This window comes from Cuculus canorus, chromosome 5, assembly GCF_017976375.1.
Source record: "Cuculus canorus isolate bCucCan1 chromosome 5, bCucCan1.pri, whole genome shotgun sequence".
Taxonomy (NCBI): Eukaryota; Metazoa; Chordata; class Aves; order Cuculiformes; family Cuculidae; genus Cuculus; species Cuculus canorus.
Genome location: NC_071405.1, coordinates 44,677,213 through 44,693,897, shown reverse-complemented (window position 1 = coordinate 44,693,897; position 16,685 = coordinate 44,677,213). Strand labels below are relative to the sequence as shown.

Sequence of the window (16,685 nt, the reverse complement as noted above, 5' to 3'; positions counted from 1 at the left end):
TGGTTTATTTGTAGGGAAGGGTTTTTTTGGTGGGGGGTGAGGGGAGCAAGAAATCATTCCTTTTTATGCAGATCCAAACAAACTGTACAGAATATTTGATGCTGCATTTTACACAGTTGTAATGATAACTGTTAAAGTTTAGCATAATGTGACTCCAGGAGGTTTCTTATGGTGACTGCAGCATGATTAGTTGCCTTCTCCTCCTGGCATTTAGCTTGGGTCACTGGGTGTGCTTCCACAGCAGTAGGTCCAACCCATTCCCTCTCTGCCTTCCTCCCACCTTTCCTACTGGGGTTAAATCCAGGCATCCTCAGTAGCGGTGGAAAGAAAACTGCTCCTTTCTATGTACCACCATCCTGTCGGCTCACTGAGCCAAGGGCAGCAGCCTGCCTCCAGCCCCAGCGCATCCCTCCCAACAGATGGCTGGTGACCAGCAGCCCTGCTACAGCTTTCTTTTTCAGTCAAGATTTCGGGTTTGGACCTCCTGCTCCAGAGGCAGTGCTGGGAGGGTTGGACAGGACAGAGAGCAGATAGACACCTGGACACAGCTCTGTGCATGGTGGGTGAGTGAGTGCCATTCACTGTAACGCTATGAGTCAGGACTGAGTCACACTTACGCCAGTCAGCAGGAGTGTAACGTGGTGCCACTTACAGCTGAAAACAGATTTCAAAAAGCTGTGTGTGAGCAGCACCTCTGACACACCCCGGACTTCATGGCCAGTGTTTCCTGATCTTACATGGCCATGGTGCTGTTGGCTTTGGAGTGTTAAATTTTGATAGCATTATGGTTTCCCCTAAGAGAAAGCTGCTATTTGGTCCTTAAGCAATGTGGTTACAGTAAATGCAGGGGGCATCTGTCCCTACCAGAGCAGCAGAGAGAATGCAAAGACTAAGAGCAAAATGGAGGGGACAGGATTAGCCAAACATTGCCCTATGATATAAGGCCAGTGCAGGAAATGTGGCATGTCTGTGCATCACCTGGTGGGTGCTGTAGGCTAGATACTCCTGCTTCTAGGAGGAGTCTGCCTCAGCTGAAAGAGGTTGAACAGAAACAAAAAAAGCTCCTACCTTGTTCTCCAGTGTCCTTAAGTTAGCTCATTTATATTAACTGGTTAAAACCTGGTTTGCATCCCTGTGAGAAAAAAAAGCCAGCACCAGTAAGGACCACAGTGGAGCAGCAGTGCAGTGAGGATGCAGCTCTCAACACATCTCCCATATAATTTCACAGATGCCAGTCCAGGGATGGTCTACCACAAGCACAAGTGGGATATCCACAGGCTGTTCAGAGGCAAACTACCCTGTTTCAAGAAGCTGCAAGCAGCCCAGTTGCTCAAGCTGCTTTGTGTCACCCAGCCAACAGTCCTGGTGAACCTGTTGCCTTTCAAGTGCATGCAGAAAGTGGCCAGTTGGGACTGGGTTTGACCAGCTGCAGCAGTTACCTACATGACAGGCACTGCAAGGTTTAGGATATGGCATCCGACAGGTGGGACAGCTTCCACTCCATGTTGCTGGGGAAGGAAGGAGAGGTGTCCAGAAGGGCAGCATTTCCCCCAGGAAAAGTGAATCACGCTGGGTTTGAGGGATACGTGCCTGGTTGTGGCTTCCTGGCTGTGGCAGGATGCTTTCACCCTGCTCCCATGGGGACTGGGGACAGGCAGGGCCTTGGCACATCCCCTGACAGTACCTTTCCAGCTCATGCCGGAGCCACAACGGTATCCAGCCTTGACTGGGTAGGGCTTGGGGCTGGGCTTGTAGAGGACATGCCAAGCACTCACTGCAGAGTCCTCTGCAAAGTATCAAGGCTGCTGCTTAAATTCGAGCCAGTCAGGGACTGGTCCTCCTGCTACCTTTCCCTACACACTTGGCATTTGCCAGTATTGCCTTAAATCCTCCCTTCCCTGCTGAAGCCACTGCTCTCATCATGGCTCTCAGACATCACCAGCTCTCCAGCTCCAAGGGACCTGCCCAGAAAACACTCCAACACAGACCCACAAACCCTGCAAGCTGCAAGTTGGTGTGCCCTACAGCTCCTGTCCATCCCGGCTTATGAGCAGCCAAAACCAGCAGCAACAGGGACAGGTTCACTGAGCCACATCTTGCCCTGCCGCTTGTTGGCTTTCTGCCGAGTCACTGCTGTGCTCCTCAGCCTCCCTGCCCACCACCACTAAAAGCTTGGCAACTCTGCTGTGTGCCTCCACAATACATCAGCGAGACAGCACTGAATAATTGATGCTAAGTGGAGCCCGGAGCACAGCCAAGCTGCATGAGCGAGTAAGGCTTTTGGCTCTTTTAGGCTCTGGTCCCAGGATGCAGTGTGGGGAGAGATGGGTGTGCTGTGTCTGGGAGCTTCACGCCCTGGCCTGTTTGGCAGAGACAGTGCCACAGTTCAGCCGGGCCTGGGAGTCTTCCTCCTCTCAGCCTGCTGTGTTGCTTGCCCCAGCGTGCTGCTGTGCTGGCTGGGTGCTGTTCATGTGCTCCTCTCATGCTGCAAAGGGGCCACAGCAGCAGATGCTGGGAGGTGCAGAACAGTGAGGGCACATGGAGCACGAGTTGTGCAGCCCCCCAGCCTCAGCAGCCTTGACGAGGGTGGGTCCTTGGCTCTGTTCAACCACAGGCTGTACTCAACCCACAGAGAGAGCAAGGCTCACCTGCCCTAGGTGGAACAAAGCTGTTCATGGGGCCAGTGTTATCCGTCTGTTCCAGTTCCCACTAGCTGCTGGTGGTCAGGATGTTTGCTGTCGCACCATCCTCTGAGCAATGCCACCCCCTTCCTACAGCATATCACTGGATATAAACCAGCACACGGAGAAAATAACAGCATGGCATCTGAAAAAAAAAAAAGGAAGGCTGAGCCCTTCCCAAACCATCTCCCAAATCCTACAACCTCAGCAGCCGAGGAAGCCCACAGGGGGTGCACCAGCATCCTCCTGGTAGCAAGGCAATCACCCTCACCTGACCCAATGTGAGCACCATGACAGTGCAGGAAATAAGCAAAACAAAGCTGAAACAACTTGACCAACATCTCATTAGGAGACAAAGCAGCTGGTCCCACACCATGAGCAGCCCTACTTACTGGCAGCAGTTACAAAGGAACCCAAGATGGAGAAGGCACCCACACAAATCTAAGGGACTAGAGCCCCTAAAGCCTGGCTTATTTAGCCCTATTCTTCCCCACTATAAAACAGGCTCTTTCTAAGACCTAGAGAAAGGTTAGCTGTAAGAAACTTCCATCCATGCTCCAAAATTGGTATGAGGAACCTGGAGGTATCTGCAGATAGATAAGGTGCAACACTACAAGCCTCCTCTTCCAACATCCCCAGAGTCTGGGTGACTCTGGTGACCTGGAGGCTACCAAGCCCATCCCCACACCAGAGCTCTGCTCCTGGGATATCTAAGCCTGCAGCTTATTCGTGCAGGCAGTTGCTTTGGAAGGCTGGTTCTTGGGTGGCTTTACTTACCTTTGTGGCTCCTGGTGGAGCCAAGGAAAAGCGATATGAAAGTACTGCTCAGGCTGGAAAGGTCTGTAGCAGTGGACTGTAGTCCAGAAGGGAAACCTGGTCTGGTCCCCTTTACCCAAGCACACTGTACATAAGAAGGGTGAAGCCAGCATTTAAGCAGTGTTGCTCCATAAAACTCAGCCTTTCATTCAGCTGCTCCTGGGCCCCTGCCTCTGAGGTCTCTCTCCAGCAACGAATCATTGCTGCCAGCTCCTACAAATTCAACCCAGACGCCTGCCAAAGCCTTCAGCATGCACCACGTGCTCATCCGTTTTGAGTCACCATCTCTGCTTGCTTAGTAAAAGGCTTCTGTGGAAGCCCACACAGACAAAAGGCTGTTCTAGTACTTAAAGAGCAGCTTTAAGGACTTGCTTGACAACTGACAATTTTGTCAGTTGACCCAGCTGTGATGTCTCTGGAGCCCCAACACCTCTGTAAACAGGATGCAGGGCGCTTGAATGATGTGGGAGAGAAAAGCTTATACATCAGTCCCGAGACATCTGAACCCGATCAGATCAAACCAGGCTATTCCATCATCTAAGTACAGGTTCAAAGCTGGCACTTCATCATAGGAGATGCAGCCTCAACAGCTAAACAGCATGATGCTGCCTGAAGCCTTCTCAGAGGTGGTGTTCACACTTGCCCAGGATCCACAGCACAGCACCAAGTTTAGCCCAGCTGAAGAGATCATAGCAGCCATACATGACCTGATATGCCCAAATATAATAGAAAGCTTACATCTAAGGACTTTCGCAGCTTCCAGCTATGCAACTGGAATGGCTCTTCAGAATAACTGCACGTTATGCTCACCTAAGCTTGGGCTACAGAAGTAGAACTGAGATGGGCAACAAACTCTTTGTTGCAGAAGAAATTACTGCAGTATCTGAAAACCACATCTTCCAGTCCAAGTACTCCTAGAATAATGCACCCTACGTAGTTATGGGAAAAAATAACTAAACTGACTCCAAACTCAGCAATTCCTTCTCCAGATCTACATTCGCTCTAATGAAGCATCATGATAACAGGCCCTGGTTCTCATGAGGAACTTCAACCACTCTGACATTTGCTGGAAAGACAACACAGCCAGGAATAAGTGTCCAAGAGATTCCTGCAGAGCATTGATGAAAACTTTTTCACAAGGGTGGTAAAGGAGTCAACAAGAAGAGATGTGCTTCTGGACATTGTACTAAAACACAAAGAAGAACTTGGCTGGGGATCTGAAAGGCTGGAGCAGCCTTGGCTGCAATGACCACAATACGGTAGAGTTCAGGACCCTGTGTGAAAGAAGCAGAGCTATAAATAGGATTACAACATAGGACTTCAGGAGAGCTAACTTTAGCATCTTCAAAGACTGACTTGGAAGAATCTCATAGCTCTAGAAGGTACAGGGATTCGAGAGAGCTGGACGTAATTCAAGCATTCCCTCCTCCAACCTCAAGATCGATGCATCCCTCGGAATAAGAAATCAAGCAAAGGAGGCAGGAGACCTGTATGGATGAGCAAGGAGCTTCTAGAAAAACTCAAATGGAAGAAGGAAGTTTACAGAGTGTGGAAAAAGTGACTGGCCTCTTGAGAGGAACACAGGAAGACTGTCAGAGTATGCAAGGATGCAATGAGGAAGGCTAAGGCTCACTTAGAATTACATCTAGCAAAGGACATCAAGGACAATGAGAAGGGCTTCTTCAAGTACATCAGTAGCGAAAGGAAGACTAGGGAAAATGTGGTCCTGCTGCTGAATGAGGTGGGTGCCCTGGTGACAGAGGATACAGGGAAGGTGGACCTACTGAATGCCTTCTTTGCTTCAGTCTTTACTGCTAAATCCAGCCCTCTTCCAGTTCTTGACTGTGGTTTCTGGCTCCCCAACCAAAAATGAAAGGATACTCTCAATGGTTAGAGCCACCAGAGTCCAGTCCTTGAGAAAGCCACAAACACAGCATTACTTCTCATTTGAAGGCCTCCAGATGGAGATAGGCCTCCATCCTTCACCAAAAGCCTGGTGAGGATAGTGTAAGTTCTATTGCATAAAATAGCATCAGGTTCCTAGTGCAGTACCACCAAGCAAGGACCCCATGTCAACCCATCCGTTAACCATTAAGGCTTTTAGTCATCTTCTAGAAGGGCAAAGTAGCCCTGCCCTCCACCTTGCCTGCAGTTGCACACAAGCTGCCAACTTAGGAACAAAATCCATACTTTCAGGCTTCACACTTGAAACAGCTTAGGTTCGAGGTTTCCTGGGAGCCTCTGGTTCTACCTTACTGTGTAACACCAGACTCAGCATCTTCAGTACTCCTCCAGCATGTGGATACGTGTTGCTGCAAACAGCTACAGGCAGGGTAACTCTTCCCCTGGGTAACTTCTCCCACTCGAGCTTGGATCAGCCTTTCTTCTGCAGGAAGTGGGTGCCAGGCAGCTGTAGCCAGGGTGGGGTCTGTGCCCCACAGCAGTTCAGAGCAGGCAGGTACAAAAAGTAAGCTGTTAGCACACGCCCTCTCTTGCCCAGGCCGAAAGCAAAGGCAACAACTCCAAACAGCACTGGAGTTTCATTCTGCTACTTTAAATCTGGTGCTCCCTGGCATGATGGAAGACAAGGAGCAGGAAACTGCCTGTAGGGATGCTGAGAACCCCTGAGGTGGGCTGTAGATCTGTGCCAGGGGCAACCAGGGTTTCTGAACCAGTTTTGCTGCAAGGCACGTAACTCACGCACTGCCCTCACCTCTCCCAACCTCTGCCAGCCTCTCCAGGCCTGGGCTAGTCTGTACAGAACGGTTCCCTGCCACACTAGGCTGGATCAACTTCCCCCTTTGATGCTCTTAATCCTAGATGCCAGCTAAATTAACCTGTGCAATAGCTTAAGAGAGGGAAAGGCAGTGAGGACCGAGCCACCTGCTGCACTCAGTGTAATGCCTCATCTTTGCTCTGCAAGCGAAAGGCGCACTTCCCCAGGCAAAAATCGCAAAAGAGCAGGGCTGAGCAAAGACAGGCTTCCCCAAATGGCCCTCTTAACACTCTAAATCCAAGGACTGGAAGCCTGAATCCTTCAGTCTTAGTTGTTGAGCAGCCAGACAGTTGCCTGCAGCACAGGAGAGTCCTTCTATGTGCTCACCAGAAATTAAGCCATGCACAAGGCAGATGAGGATTTGCATACCATTACATACTGCTAACAGACAGGAGCAGCCCAAGACATAAATGCTATGCAGGTGTTAGCGTCAGCTGGGTGCTGGAAGGGAGCAGAAAGGCCCAATTCTACCTCTAGAGCACATAAACATTTGGTAGCTGCTGTCCCAGAAAGAGCTGCCTGGGGGGAAAAAAAAAAAAAAAAAAAAAAAAAATCAAGGAAGCAACAAACTGGCACCAGCCAGGGTGAACCCAGCTCTCAGATCTCCTCCCCAATGCTCCTTCCCTTCCAGGCATTGCAACTGAGGCCATAAAAGAATCCCACAAGGATTAGGTTGAAGGCAAACCAAGCAGGGGAGTGCTGAGGACAGGCTTGGACTAGTTGTGTTCTTCCACTCCACCAAAACTTGAGACCTGCGAAGAGTTTCAGGTGGGCTGGGGGGGATATGATAACACGATGATAATTTGCTGGAGACAGACAGCTTTTTCCTTGAAGGATACACCCCTCTCCCTCCCTTCATGACCCTGGTGCACGGAAAGCAAACCTCAGCTTCATTCCTTTCCCACTATCCCACTACAGCAATCATCCCAGAGCACAAGCAGCAGTACCCTCTGGAAGGAGGACACAGCCATCAAGACAGTTTGTCAAGCCCATCAAATAATAATTTACTGTGATTCAATCTGTGGCTTTGTACAGTTGCCAGGAGGAGGCGGCCAAAGAAGGAGGGAATGAGGAAAGAAAAAAAAGAAAAAAAGTTGTTTGCTGCAGGCTTGGGTGAAGTGCGAGATAGTCCTTGGAGGGGCTCATGCTCCCCCCCATCCTCTTCCTCCTCCTCTCCTCTCCCCCTCCCCCTATACTTCTCCCTTGAATCCATCTGCTTCGTTTGTCCTCCGCTTCACCTCTTTCCTTGCGCTCTGCACAGTGGAAACCTCTCCAAAACACAGTCCAGTTACCTGAAACCAGAAGAGAACACTCATTAGCACCTATTTGCCATCAGAACCAGTGGTGGTGTTTCCATTACTTACCCCTCGCATTTTGGGACAACCCTGCTAGTGCCCACAGGGGGAAAGCAAAGGGCTACATAAGTCTTGGGAGGTCTGGACCTGACTCAGCAAAGTATCTGCAGGTGTGATGAAAGGAACAAGCAAATAGTCTATGAAGTGATAGGTGAGCCCCAGGCATCTCATCAGACCTTACGCCTCTGCCCAAACATTATTGTGGGAAAGGGCACTGTTTGGTGAAATCTTTTTTCCCCCCCTCCAGGGATGATAGGAACCACAAAGTAAATCCAGGGCAAACACAGCCACGTCTCCCTGCCTGCCTGGCCACACACTCACCTTCCTCCCCAAAACCCAGTTGTCCTTGCCTTGCCTCTCCTTCTGTGCCCTGATGTTCTTCCCTCTCTGCTCTTGGCCACTCTAACTAGAATAAGCTGGGATGTCTGATCTCCTGTTCCTACCTGAGCAGAAAAAGATGTGGGCAACTCATAAAGCACACTGTCTTAACAGAGGGCAGTGTTTCCAAGAGACAACTCCTCACTTCTTTTTGCCCCTCTTTTTGAAGACGCTGCCCATGCCAGTCTGGCCACCAGGCTGCAAGAGGGACCTGGCAGTCAGTGTAGGGGAGCAGCAGCACCCACCAAGTCCATGTCATCAGCTGTGAGCCAGACCAGGAAACAGACCCAAACCTCACATCCCCATCCAGAGTTAAGTGCTCTGGAACATCTGGAGGAACCAAATATCTGGAAAGCCTCCCTTTGCAGTGATAGTTGTGCTGGGCTCAGCATTGGGCTCAGACCCCAGGAGGCCTTGTGCGCCTTGGCTGGAAGGGGTGGGGTGCTCAGGTAGTTTTTTTGCTCATAGGAAACAAATGCTGCCAGAGTGTGGGGTTTGTGGTTTGTTTGGTTTTTTTTTTCCCAAGGAGGAACTCTGCTGTGCTCATGGCCTTTGGCTCAAAAAGCAACAAAGGATGAACAGCTGCCCACCCCCAACTTCAGCGAGACCCTCTTAGCACTATAACTGGACATGACGTGCTTCTCTTTAGGACTCCAGCAGTTGTATAAAGCGGTGAAGGGCCAGTCCGGATGCTTGGGAGATTCCCAGAAAAGGCATTAAGGGCAATGTTGTGCAGGCTTTTCTCCTGCACCCCAATCATCATCCCCATTGCACTCATCCCCAATTGCCTCTCTCTCAACTTCTGCCACAGAAGGAGCTGGTTCCACAGCCAGATGTTCCCAGGCACTGGGTTTAAGGCCACCCAGCTCACACAGGGACACCAACAGGAGTTCTTCTTCACTGCTGTCCAGCAGGAGTGGAATGATTTAAATAAATTAATCATTAAAAAAAACCAACCCACCAACAAGGAAAGAAAAAGAAGAAAAACACGGACAATCTGAAAATCATTGTTTCTGGCTAGAAGTACATTAGGAGGCAATGGGCTCACTCAGCTCTTCATGTGAAATCTTCTAGGGTCAGTCTGATCAACACATAGCAAGTCTCACACCTTCAACACCACATTAACTACTCTTTCAGAGGGGCAGCATGGGAAAGAGCTTTTCCAGGAATAGCTCTTTTTTTTAATTAAGTTCTGTAGACTCTTGTTCCACAAAATTATTGGGAAAAAAATAAACAACCTTGTCCTTGTACACACTTCCTCAGGGAAGTGGGAATTTTGACTCACTTGTTTGGAAAGAAAAAACACTATTTCAGTCAAAAAGGTGTTTCCATAATACCTTTTGCTGAAATTGTTTCTGCTGCATTTGTACGCAGACAAGTGCATCTGCAGTTTCCTTCTGCCCTACTTCCCACATACCCTTGCTGCCTCTCCTCTCCTGCTTCCAAAACTCACCATAGTCATGATATCACACATTTACAATTCATACAGCCAGGGCCGCTCTCATCTGGGGGATTCAGCTTGCGCAGCTTGTGCTGACGAATCTCTCGCACCAAGGTATAGAAGGCATCTTCAACGCCCTGGAAGAAAAGCATTGCTCGAAACATCTCTTCACTTTGAGAGGAGACAGTGGAGAGAAGACAGTGGACATCTGCTACCCAGCTAGATGTCCCTAGCACTGTCTTCCAGCAGTACAGATTGCAGACTTAAAAGGCATGAAACCAAGCTGGGAATAATAACAGGGATCTACCGTGGCACCCGAACAGAAAGCAAGATTTAATGAACAAATATGAGCCCAAGGAGCTCCGAAGTCCTTGAGATTCATCAGCTTTCAGCAGCCTGAATGGGTTCTACTACCCAAGAGAAAAGCCATCAATAGAGCACTGAAGGTATCAGCTGCTTCATTCCCAGCTTTGTGCTCTGAGAGCCCCACATGGTCCTTCCAGCACTGGTATATTCTGCCTACAGATCAGCCAAAACAGATCATGGATGAGGTTAGCCAAGTCCTCTAAGCTTAGTTGATTTGAAGTATCAAGGGTTGGACAGGGGTATTCCAGAGCCTTGGATGCCCTGAGAAGGCATCTTCCCTTCACTGCTGCCACAGCAAAAATTATGCAATTCTCTGGGCTGGAGGCTCAAGCCTGGACAGAGAGGGACCATCCTGATGAAGCATTTAGCCTTAAGAAAGCAATTAACCACAGCCCTCACACCTATCTGTTTGCAAGGTGGTGTCTGCCCATTCCTGTCTCTCCAGGACAGCACTGGAGAAAGAGAGAAGAAAAAAAAAAAAAAGGAAAAAAAAATTTTGTGTAAAACTTCCTACCTGTCTGGTTTTGGCAGAAGTTTCTATGTAGGGGATCCCGTAACTCCGGGCCAGGTCCTGCGCTTGCCTCGTCTCTACTGTCCGGGCTGGTAGGTCACATTTATTTCCCACCAGCACCATGGGAACATCATCTGAGTCTTTCACCCTCTTGATCTGTTCCCTGCAAACGTAAGAAGTGCCAAAGTGAATGGAGAAAATGCATGAGAGGGCAGACCCAGGACCCTCCCCCCACCAGCTTCTTCATCAAGAATTAACAGCTATGCCTCCTTCCTGCCAAGTGCTTTGCATTGGGCTTTCAGGAGAACATAAACGACCATGGCGCATAAGTAAGTAAACAGCAAAACAGCTCAGGCATTGTGCTGGTTTGTGCTAAAGCAGAACATTTTTCTCTGACTTTTCAGTCTGATATGCCCAAAGTAATGGGCCGCTGGTGTGCAAAGGCCACTGCTCACACCTATTCCTGTGGAAATTAAGGCCGTCCCAGAGCTGCTGGTGAACCAGGTCTAGCTTCCTAGAAGGGGCAAACAGGACAGGTGACTCAGCCTGGTCAGTAAAGTATACCATGCTGTATACACCATACTCAGTTTAAGAGCTCCTCTTCTTCACAGCTCCTCTTCTTCAGTGTCTGGAGTTCAGAGGGAACCTCGTCTGCCTGTTTGCCCTGAACCCACCCACACTTTCCTGAATCCAGCTCCCAGATCCAGTTCCCGAGTGCAGCTCCCACCTGCTGGTCCAGTCTGGGACCTTCCCTGTGCCTGTCCTGCAGCTTCAGTGGTGACTGGTGAGTGTGGTTATGGGGGAATTTGAGGGGGGTTGGATACTTGCATATATTTCATTATTTTCTTATCAATACTGTCATATTCCTTTATTATTGTTGCATTTAAGCTGTTTTAGTACTAAGTTGCCAACCTGCAAGTCTCTCTTTTCTTTTTTCCCTTTCCTGTTGGGGGAAATTGGGACTAAAAGCTGCCCAGTTTAGCTACTGACCTGGCCAGGGAGGGGCTAAACCAGGACAGGCACATTTGGAAACAAAAACTAAACATACTCCTGATCTTTAAATGCAACTGTTTACAAAACACACCTGAAATGAGGACAAGCTGTATTAAGACATGAGCTTAAGATAGTTTCAGCTAAATAAAAATAAATACTCAAGCAGTTACCTGCATTATTTAAAACATTTTAGATCTATTAACCCCCCTGAATGGGAATTTAAAAAAAAAAAAAAAAATTCACTTGCAACCAGAATTTACAGAGCTGATAAAGCACCTTTTGGCAGCCATAACCCTTTCTGCAGATGCACAGGCAGTGTTTGCTTCCTTTCAGTTTAATTCGGGTCACTCAAAGTTGAGAAACCAACTGGGAAGCAAAATAGCTGTAATGTTTGCTTCTTCATTCCAACCTCAGATTTAAAACTAGGTGGACAAGGATGAGATCTTCCAGTTCGGAAAAAAAACTTAAAAGCCATTACAAATACAAACAATCCATTCAATTCCCTCCTGAAAGATAATAACTTTCTTTGCCTAATAAATAATTTAATTCCAGGTGCAAAGCAGCTTTTTTTTTTTTATTTGCTCATGCATCCTGAACATTTAACGTGGTTTTACTTAACTAATAAAAGCATTATTTAAAATGCCAATTTCTACATCCAAAAGCAGCTGAAAATACACACAAAGAAAGAAAAAATCAGTAATTTTTTAATGTACCAGAACATAGAAATGAAGTCTAACTATACGCGTATGTCATAAGGCCACTTACATGTTCCATGTAACATCCTGACTAGCAAATGCAAGTACTAACTTGAGTGCACAGGCTACACTTAGCTGGAGAGATACCTCCTAATGGTTAGTAACCAGAGAGAGACAGCATTTCTCTGGAGAATACTTTTTTTTTTTAAAGTGCAAACACAAAGTGCACAGGCAAAACAAGATTAAAGTCAGTGATTTATATGATGATTAAAACCAGGGCTTGAAACAGAGCCATCCTGTGAGTGATTCGCAGGCACCAGCCCTGGCACAAGGATGAATGCTGCTGAATCCCTCAGGTGATTTAGGAAAATCCCATCCTTTGTCCTCTGGTTCAACTAAACCAAACCAAATTAGTTCAACCGTACAGTTATTCCACTGAGCACACCTGCTAGCCAAAGACTGAGACATCTCAAAACCTTGGAGCAGCGCCTTTGACTATGGAGCAAGGAATGGCTGTGCCTGCACTTGGAGCTACAGGATTAGCTGGGAACCAAGTTTATGATGAGGCGCTAGGGTATGTGGTCCCTCGGTAGGCACTGGACAGAGTAGGGACAGGCAAAGTCATCTCTTGCATTCTCTGCAAGTGCCTCCTTTCACACCCAAGCCCCCAAAAAAGGCACAAAGCAAAGAGATCCCTACCTAACCTAGCATCAGGGTAACCAACGGAAGACTCCCTCTGCATTTATATTATCATCTCCTTGGCCCTCCACCTCTGCAAGGGTGGTGGCAGCAGGAGGGAGAAGCAGGATAGGTAACCTGGGTGCAACCAAAGCCGGACCACACCAGGATGGGGCCCCTGCTCTGCCACTGCCACCCCAGTACATCGTCCCGGGCAATTCACCTCACTGGGGCTCTGCCTCTCCTCCTGCTCAGTCTTTGCCCTTGGTTGAAACCAAGCCTAAACAGGCCAGGACTGCCTTTCCTCACATGAGTGCAGCCAACACACCATGGCCTCACCACAACAGCTGACAGCAGGGAAGCAGCCCTCCCTGCTCTTCCCTACTTCCTCTCCCAGCTCCAGGTCCCAGCTGAAGTCACTAAGATTGATTACACTAACAAAGCGATTCCATTAATTAGGGAGGGGATCACAGAAGACCATCTCTCTCTCTAGTCACCATAAACACTTAAACATTACATTACCGAGTCCCCAAAGGCCAAAGCAATCCCTTCATATAGGTTTTATTGGAGTCACTGACATTAGCTGTCTGCTCCATCTTTTCCCTGGGGAATGGCCACTTCAGCTAATTGTCCTTGCTGGCAGTCAGTGCTTCCGCCACAGGGCCTGATCTAAAAGGGAGGGCAGGAGGGTGCAATGGCAAGGTCTCCCCTTTACACAAGGCAAGACGGAAGGGGCCCTTCCTATGATACCAACCTATATTGGTGAATGTCTTCAAAGGACTTGGTGTTGTTGATGGCGAAGACACAAAGGAATCCTTCTCCCGTTCTCATGTACTGGTCTCTCATGGCACTGTACTCCTCTTGCCCTGCAGTATCCAAAATATCTAACAAGCAGGTCTCTCCATCGATGACAACTTGCTTTCTGTAAGAATCCTGCAGGCCAGGAGAAGGAGAGAAAGGAAGGAGAATGTGTTAAGGGAGGGCTCAAGTTTTGGCCAAGCAAAGGGATGCAGTGAGTGCATACCTAGGAAGACATCAGGTCACGCTCAGCTTGTGTTTAGCTCCCATTAAATAACCAACTCAAACCATTTCAAAAATGGGAGGGGAGGGAAAGGAAAAGAGAAAAAAAAAAGAAAAAAGAAAAGGAAACAAAAAAAGGAAAAAGGGAGCATCTGAGCAGGTATGGTAGGGGTTGGAAGGGACCTCTAGACATCACCAAGCCCTACTCCCTGCTAAAGGGAGCTTGATACGAACCTCTTCTTTAAACATGAGAAAAAAAATATCATGCTGTGAAGAGAGTGTTTCCCACAACCAATCTGTGCCCAGAGGCTTCAAGAGAGGCAAGAACTACCCAGGCAAGTCCTTTGAAGTCGGTGTTTTTCCCTGCAGCAGAGGCAACCACAACTTATCATAGCGATGAGAAGGCCTGGAAATCACCCAAGGCATCCCTCACAAAGTTTCATTTTTAAGGCAGGCTCCTCAAAGCACCGCTGCTCCCCACCATGCCTCTTCCCCATGCCTGGTCTCATCAGCAGGGATGCTGCTGGGGTAGCCCCTGCACAGAGGAACAGCCTTGCCTCTCTCTGACTACCATCCCCTAGGTATGGCACAGCCTCTCCTCGACTCTCAGCAAGAGAAGTAAGCTAAAACCAAAAGGTACAAGTCAGCAATATGACCATGACAGCGCTTTGCAGCCACTCGTAGAGGCTACTGCTGCAGTTCAAAATGAATTCAAATGTCGGCAGCTCTTCCAACAACAACGTTATCAGATGAGTTTTGCAGGTCTGCAAACAAAGAGCTGACACAGCAAAGGTCACTGACAGGACCAGCAGCAGCATGGAAAGCAAAAGGGCTAACATAGCCTCTACCCTTTGCTTCATCACTACAACGTTGTCATCTTCTGGGGCTAATTAAAGCCTTTACCCACCTTGCGGAGAGGGCTGTGAAATCAGAGGAGATGAGATCTGCTCTGCCACAACCTTCTCAGCTGTGCCTTCCCCAGAAGGAGACTGCTGACCTACTGGGAATAAGTGTGGAGTGATGGGCTGGCTTCCAGCCAAGCACTCTGAAGGCAACTGGCAGGCTGCCCTATAGGGATGTACTCCAATCAATAATGTATCTAGAGCCTCCTTGGTGCAAGGTAGAAGAGCACTGGTTCCACTTCCAGGGTCTCCGTGCCTGACAGCAACCAGCAAAGGCGACCCCAGTACCTGCTCTACCTAGTAGAGCATCCTCCCATCTATGCCCTTGTGTGCTGAGAGGCTGATTCTCTGAACACAAACATCTTCACAATTAATTGTCAAGTCTCCATTTACAGGAGGTCTCACCAGCAGACAGCATGCCTACGGAGAAGCAATCCCATGACCTTAGCTGAGGTCATGAACAGGCTCTAAGGCCAGCCAGCATTACGTCTTAGAGAGGATGCTTTGCACTCTACTGCCCAAAGGGAGGCGACAAGCTCTCCCCATCCTTGCTTTGTGTCCAGCTTCAAAACCCTCTGGGACACTTGCGATGGCAGCTCAGCCATCCCTGCCATGCTGCCGGGTAGGTGCCATCAGTCCACACATCCAGACACCAGCAGCCTGTAGCCTCAATGCTCTTCTGCAGCACCTACGTCCTACCCCCACCTTCTTCCAGAAGGGAAAATGGCCGGACCCAGCTGTGAAGTGCCAGGGAGCAAAACCAACATTCACTTGGGGCTCAGATTCATGATCCCAAGTGGGTATCAGGAGTACCTCAGGTGTGCTGAGGCACAAGGCCAAGATGTCCATTTGTTAAGCACTATGGTCAGGACACAACCAGAGGTTTGGGAAACCCATTGCTAGTGGACTGCTAAAAGCTAGAAGATGAATCAAGGAATTTCTCAGTCTGACTCTACTGCTCACAGTATCTATGCCAGCAGCATAGATTTCCTTAGTGCTCTGGCCCTCTCGTTCCCAAAATAAGGGTCTTAAGATTCCTCTGCAGTCCAAGAGCCAGCATATGTGAGCTTGTGTTGTAGCAAATTGGCTAGCATGGAGTTACACACATTTGCACTAGTGAATCAGGAGGGAAGGAAGGGAGCAGGCATTCAGTCTCTGCCCCAGTGAGGGGACAAACTTAGTTCTCCACCTCTCCTACCCTGGGAGCGTCTTCTCAGTTCACCTTGACCTGCTCACACCCGCCCTGGCAGCACAGCCCACAGCCAATTCCTTTAAGCGATGGGTAAAGCATTTGCTCCATGCACACAGACTCTTTTTTCCCCCTTTTATCCTGCTCATTTCAACAATGATGTTATTCGTTAGCTGACTGAACAGTCGGAGTCAGCTCCTGGGCATGATCCAAAGCAGCTTAGTCACAGGAGGGTTGTCTGTTGGTCCCATTTGGCAGGTAACTGTGTGTCCTGAATCCCCACAAAATTAAGCACAATTTAAAGGATTTACTCTGGAATGAGTGAGAAGATGGCTGGGATGGGGAGAACGCAGGGCACAACTGAGGAACCTACAAAGGCATCAGCACTGGTGGGACCTGCAGGTGGAAAAGCACCAGAGGCAATTGTGGTGAAGAGCAGCTCGTGGCTGCTTGTGGTACAGACTTGCCCAACCTGTCAAGGCTGATCTTGGCAATCACTGAAGTCACTGTGATTTTACAAAAGGGAGCAGTTCAACTTGGTAAGACGGATCAGGTGGTGGCCTCTCAAATCAGCTTCAGTTAACACCTCCAAAAGCAGGTACTGAGCTCTGTGCACAAAAAAAAAAAAATTTTGCACAAAAAGCACAAAATTAGCACCTGAAAACCCTTTTTGTTGGCAGAAGGAGTCAAACACCTCACCTGACCAATGAGTCGATGGCCCTGCACCTATTTTTCTCCCTCAAGAAGGGACACCTTTTTGGTAAGAGTCGTGCACCCCTTGACTTTGTTGGATGTTCATCCCAGGAAAATAACTACTAACTTCAGTTTCAATTGTTACTTCTTTTATATATATATATATATATATATATATATAATATATATAT

At 48.5% G+C, this 16,685-nt stretch overlaps 1 protein-coding gene across 2 annotated transcripts in view; it reads right to left on the bottom strand.

The window, feature by feature from the left end:
• Positions 1 to 7,252: 7,252 nt before the first annotated feature.
• HRAS (HRas proto-oncogene, GTPase) overlaps positions 7,253 to 16,685 on the bottom strand; it is a 42,414-nt gene continuing 32,981 nt past the window's right edge. For both annotated transcript variants that reach the window (XM_054068258.1, XM_054068259.1), the window contains exons 3-6: positions 13,445 to 13,623; positions 10,328 to 10,487; positions 9,460 to 9,584; positions 7,253 to 7,565 (exon numbers count right to left, since the gene is read on the bottom strand). In XM_054068258.1, coding sequence (XP_053924233.1) covers positions 9,465 to 9,584; positions 10,328 to 10,487; positions 13,445 to 13,623 — 459 coding nt within the window. In that variant the 3' untranslated portion in view covers positions 7,253 to 7,565; positions 9,460 to 9,464. The remainder of the gene's footprint in view (positions 7,566 to 9,459; positions 9,585 to 10,327; positions 10,488 to 13,444; positions 13,624 to 16,685) is intronic.